Source organism: Berghia stephanieae, chromosome 2, assembly GCF_034508935.2.
Source record: "Berghia stephanieae isolate SIO BIC M18660-M18661 chromosome 2, UCSD_Bste_1.3, whole genome shotgun sequence".
NCBI classification, from domain to species: domain Eukaryota; kingdom Metazoa; phylum Mollusca; class Gastropoda; order Nudibranchia; family Aeolidiidae; genus Berghia; species Berghia stephanieae.
The window spans coordinates 129,249,613-129,252,112 of record NC_088361.1 but is presented as its reverse complement, the minus strand read 5'-3'; the positions used below and the strand labels follow the sequence as shown (position 1 = coordinate 129,252,112).

Here is a 2,500-nt window from a genome sequence, read left to right as displayed (position 1 = left end):
CAACATTACCAGCGATAACATTTATATTGACACAACTCACCTTGACAAGCTTGTCCCTGTTTGAATTGGAACTGATTAAACATTACCAGGCAAGACTCACAAAAACGTCCTTTTGTGTTTCCGCCACAAACACATTCGTATTGACCAGTTGTAGGGCTAGGCTGGCAATCAGATTGTTGACCATTGCACGGACATTCCGCCATCACCTGGAGTTCTCTTATAGCGTAGTGATTCTGTTGGAAATGATGGAAAATAAAAGAAATGTTTAATCCCACCGGTACTTGTTTGCAAGTCTGATAACCCAAATTCTCATGGGCTCAAGTATTGTCTATTACAAATATTAAATAAATCCCATAAATGTATTCGGTTATCAGACCTGATAATATGTACGCGTTGGTTCAATGCATAATCTTCAAGGTTTTCTGTAAATGTGATAGCCCTGGAAAGAATACCTTTTAAATGGTCAAAGAGCATGTCTCTTCAAACCAATTAATGAGAGTGGCCTTCCTGAATGTGGGTTAACAAACATTGTGATGAAACGCTCAGCCAGATGGTACAGATGCTGCCTCTGTTGCTATCTGTACACGTGTATATGGCATATTTTTCCATAGTTTTCAACAAATTTACATCACATCTTTAAAGTTGACAAAAAGAAGATTTAACAACCCTCATATTTTACCTCAGCAAACGTAAGATAATTTTACAGTGGGTATTAAATAAGACTTGACTTTAGCACTATTGATTGATCCAATTTTTATTTTTTTAAATTATAATTGAGCATATGATTGAATACAAATTAGAGAAAAACTGACAGAAGAGGAATGAAAATCTACTAAAGATGAGAGATGTTTTGAACATTCACCGCCTCCTTCCTTTAAAAAAATATTTATTCATTCTTTGATCAGACTAATCATTTAATTAAACATAATTACTTATTTTTATCTATCTATAAGCAAACGGAATAACGATGATAACTATGTGGTTTTGTGGTATGACACTTGCCTTGGGATCAGAAGGTCCCGGTTCAAGTCCCTTGAAGAGACTTTTTACTCACATTCTACCGCCGTACTCATGTGTAAAATGAGTTCCTGGCCATTAACAGTGGTAACAGGCATCATGTTTCATCCTAAATGTTGTGCGGCTATATGGTCTTGTGGTATGACACTCGCTTTCGGATCAAAAGGTCCTGGGCACGAGCCTCTTTCGGCGCATAGTTGAGTCTTTGGAAAAGACCCTTTACTCACATTCTCTCGCCGTACTCAGGTGTAAAATGAGTACCTGGCCGTTAACAGCGTTGTCCATGTCCGAAAAAATAGTAATATCGCCTTACAGGCGTCATGTCACGTCCTACATGTTAAGTGTTATGTTGGCCAGGGACCTCTTGTAAAGCGCTTTGAGCACGTTTAGTGGATATTGCGCTATATAAAAGCTCAAGTTAACATGCAACAAATCTCATGATTTTGAATCTGAGCACTTGAAACTTCCGGTGTTCTGTGCGGCTATGTGGTCTAGTGGTATGACACTCGCTTTCGGATCGGAAGGTCCTGGGGTCGAGCCTCGCTCGGCGCATAGTTGAGTCCTTGGAAAAGACTCTTTACTCACATTCTCTCACCGTACTCAGGTGTAAAATGAGTACCTGGCCGTTAACAGCGTTGTCTTTGTCCGAAAAATTGTAATATCGCCTAACAGGCGTCATGCCTCGTCCTACATGTTAAATGTTGCTGTTCACCAGGGACCCCTTGTAAAGCGCATTGAGCACGTTAAGTGGATATTGCGCTATATAAATGCTCAATTTTTTTATTTTTTTTCTGTGCCTATAAGAGGAGACACTGTGTGCCTGTTAACAATCTACGTCCAGATAATGTATAAGCGCTTAGAGTCTGGTGTCTCGGAGTTATAGCGCTATATAAGTTTTCAGCATTATTATAACGGTGACCGCTTTGTATTCGGGCGGTCCAATGGCGTCGTCCAATTGCACTCGGTGTGAAAGCACCGTGAGATGTTAAGAGGGAGGTTTCAAAACTGTTCGTAATTGTAGAAAGAAATTTGTGGATTGTGTAGATCTTCGCAATATTCTCAGGTAATCATTTTATATTGATGCAATTATGGGGATTTAGAGGCATGGTGGTTATAAAAATTAATTGTATGCTTTACAAACATCCTCAGCCGTTTCGTTTCAGTGAACATTATGACGTTATTGACAATGTTATTCTCATAAACGCTATTGATTTATCTTACTAAAATCTATTACTAGATATCACGTTTAGTAAAATCTGCCAAGTTGTAGCAACAGCAGTGCAGCAGTAACGCCAGCTGTGACAGTGTGGATCACAAAAACTGCTTCTTTTAATTTAAAACAGTTTTAATCCATTTTATGAGTCCATATTGGGTAGGTAGTGTAGAATGTTTATCAATGATACGTTTTGATTAACGTCGTCTAAAACAGAGACTACCTAGTGGTGTGGTGGTGGAGGAGGAGATGGAGGATAAAAAGAAGAAG

At 38.9% G+C, this 2,500-nt stretch overlaps 1 protein-coding gene across 3 annotated transcripts in view; it reads right to left on the bottom strand.

The window, feature by feature from the left end:
* LOC144966616 (laminin subunit alpha-2-like) overlaps positions 1–2,500 on the bottom strand; it is a 67,585-nt gene that overhangs the window by 53,021 nt on the left and 12,064 nt on the right. For all 3 annotated transcript variants that reach the window (XM_078903357.1, XM_078903360.1, XM_078903358.1), the window contains exon 6: positions 41–233. In XM_078903357.1, coding sequence (XP_078759483.1) covers positions 41–233 — 193 coding nt within the window. The remainder of the gene's footprint in view (positions 1–40; positions 234–2,500) is intronic.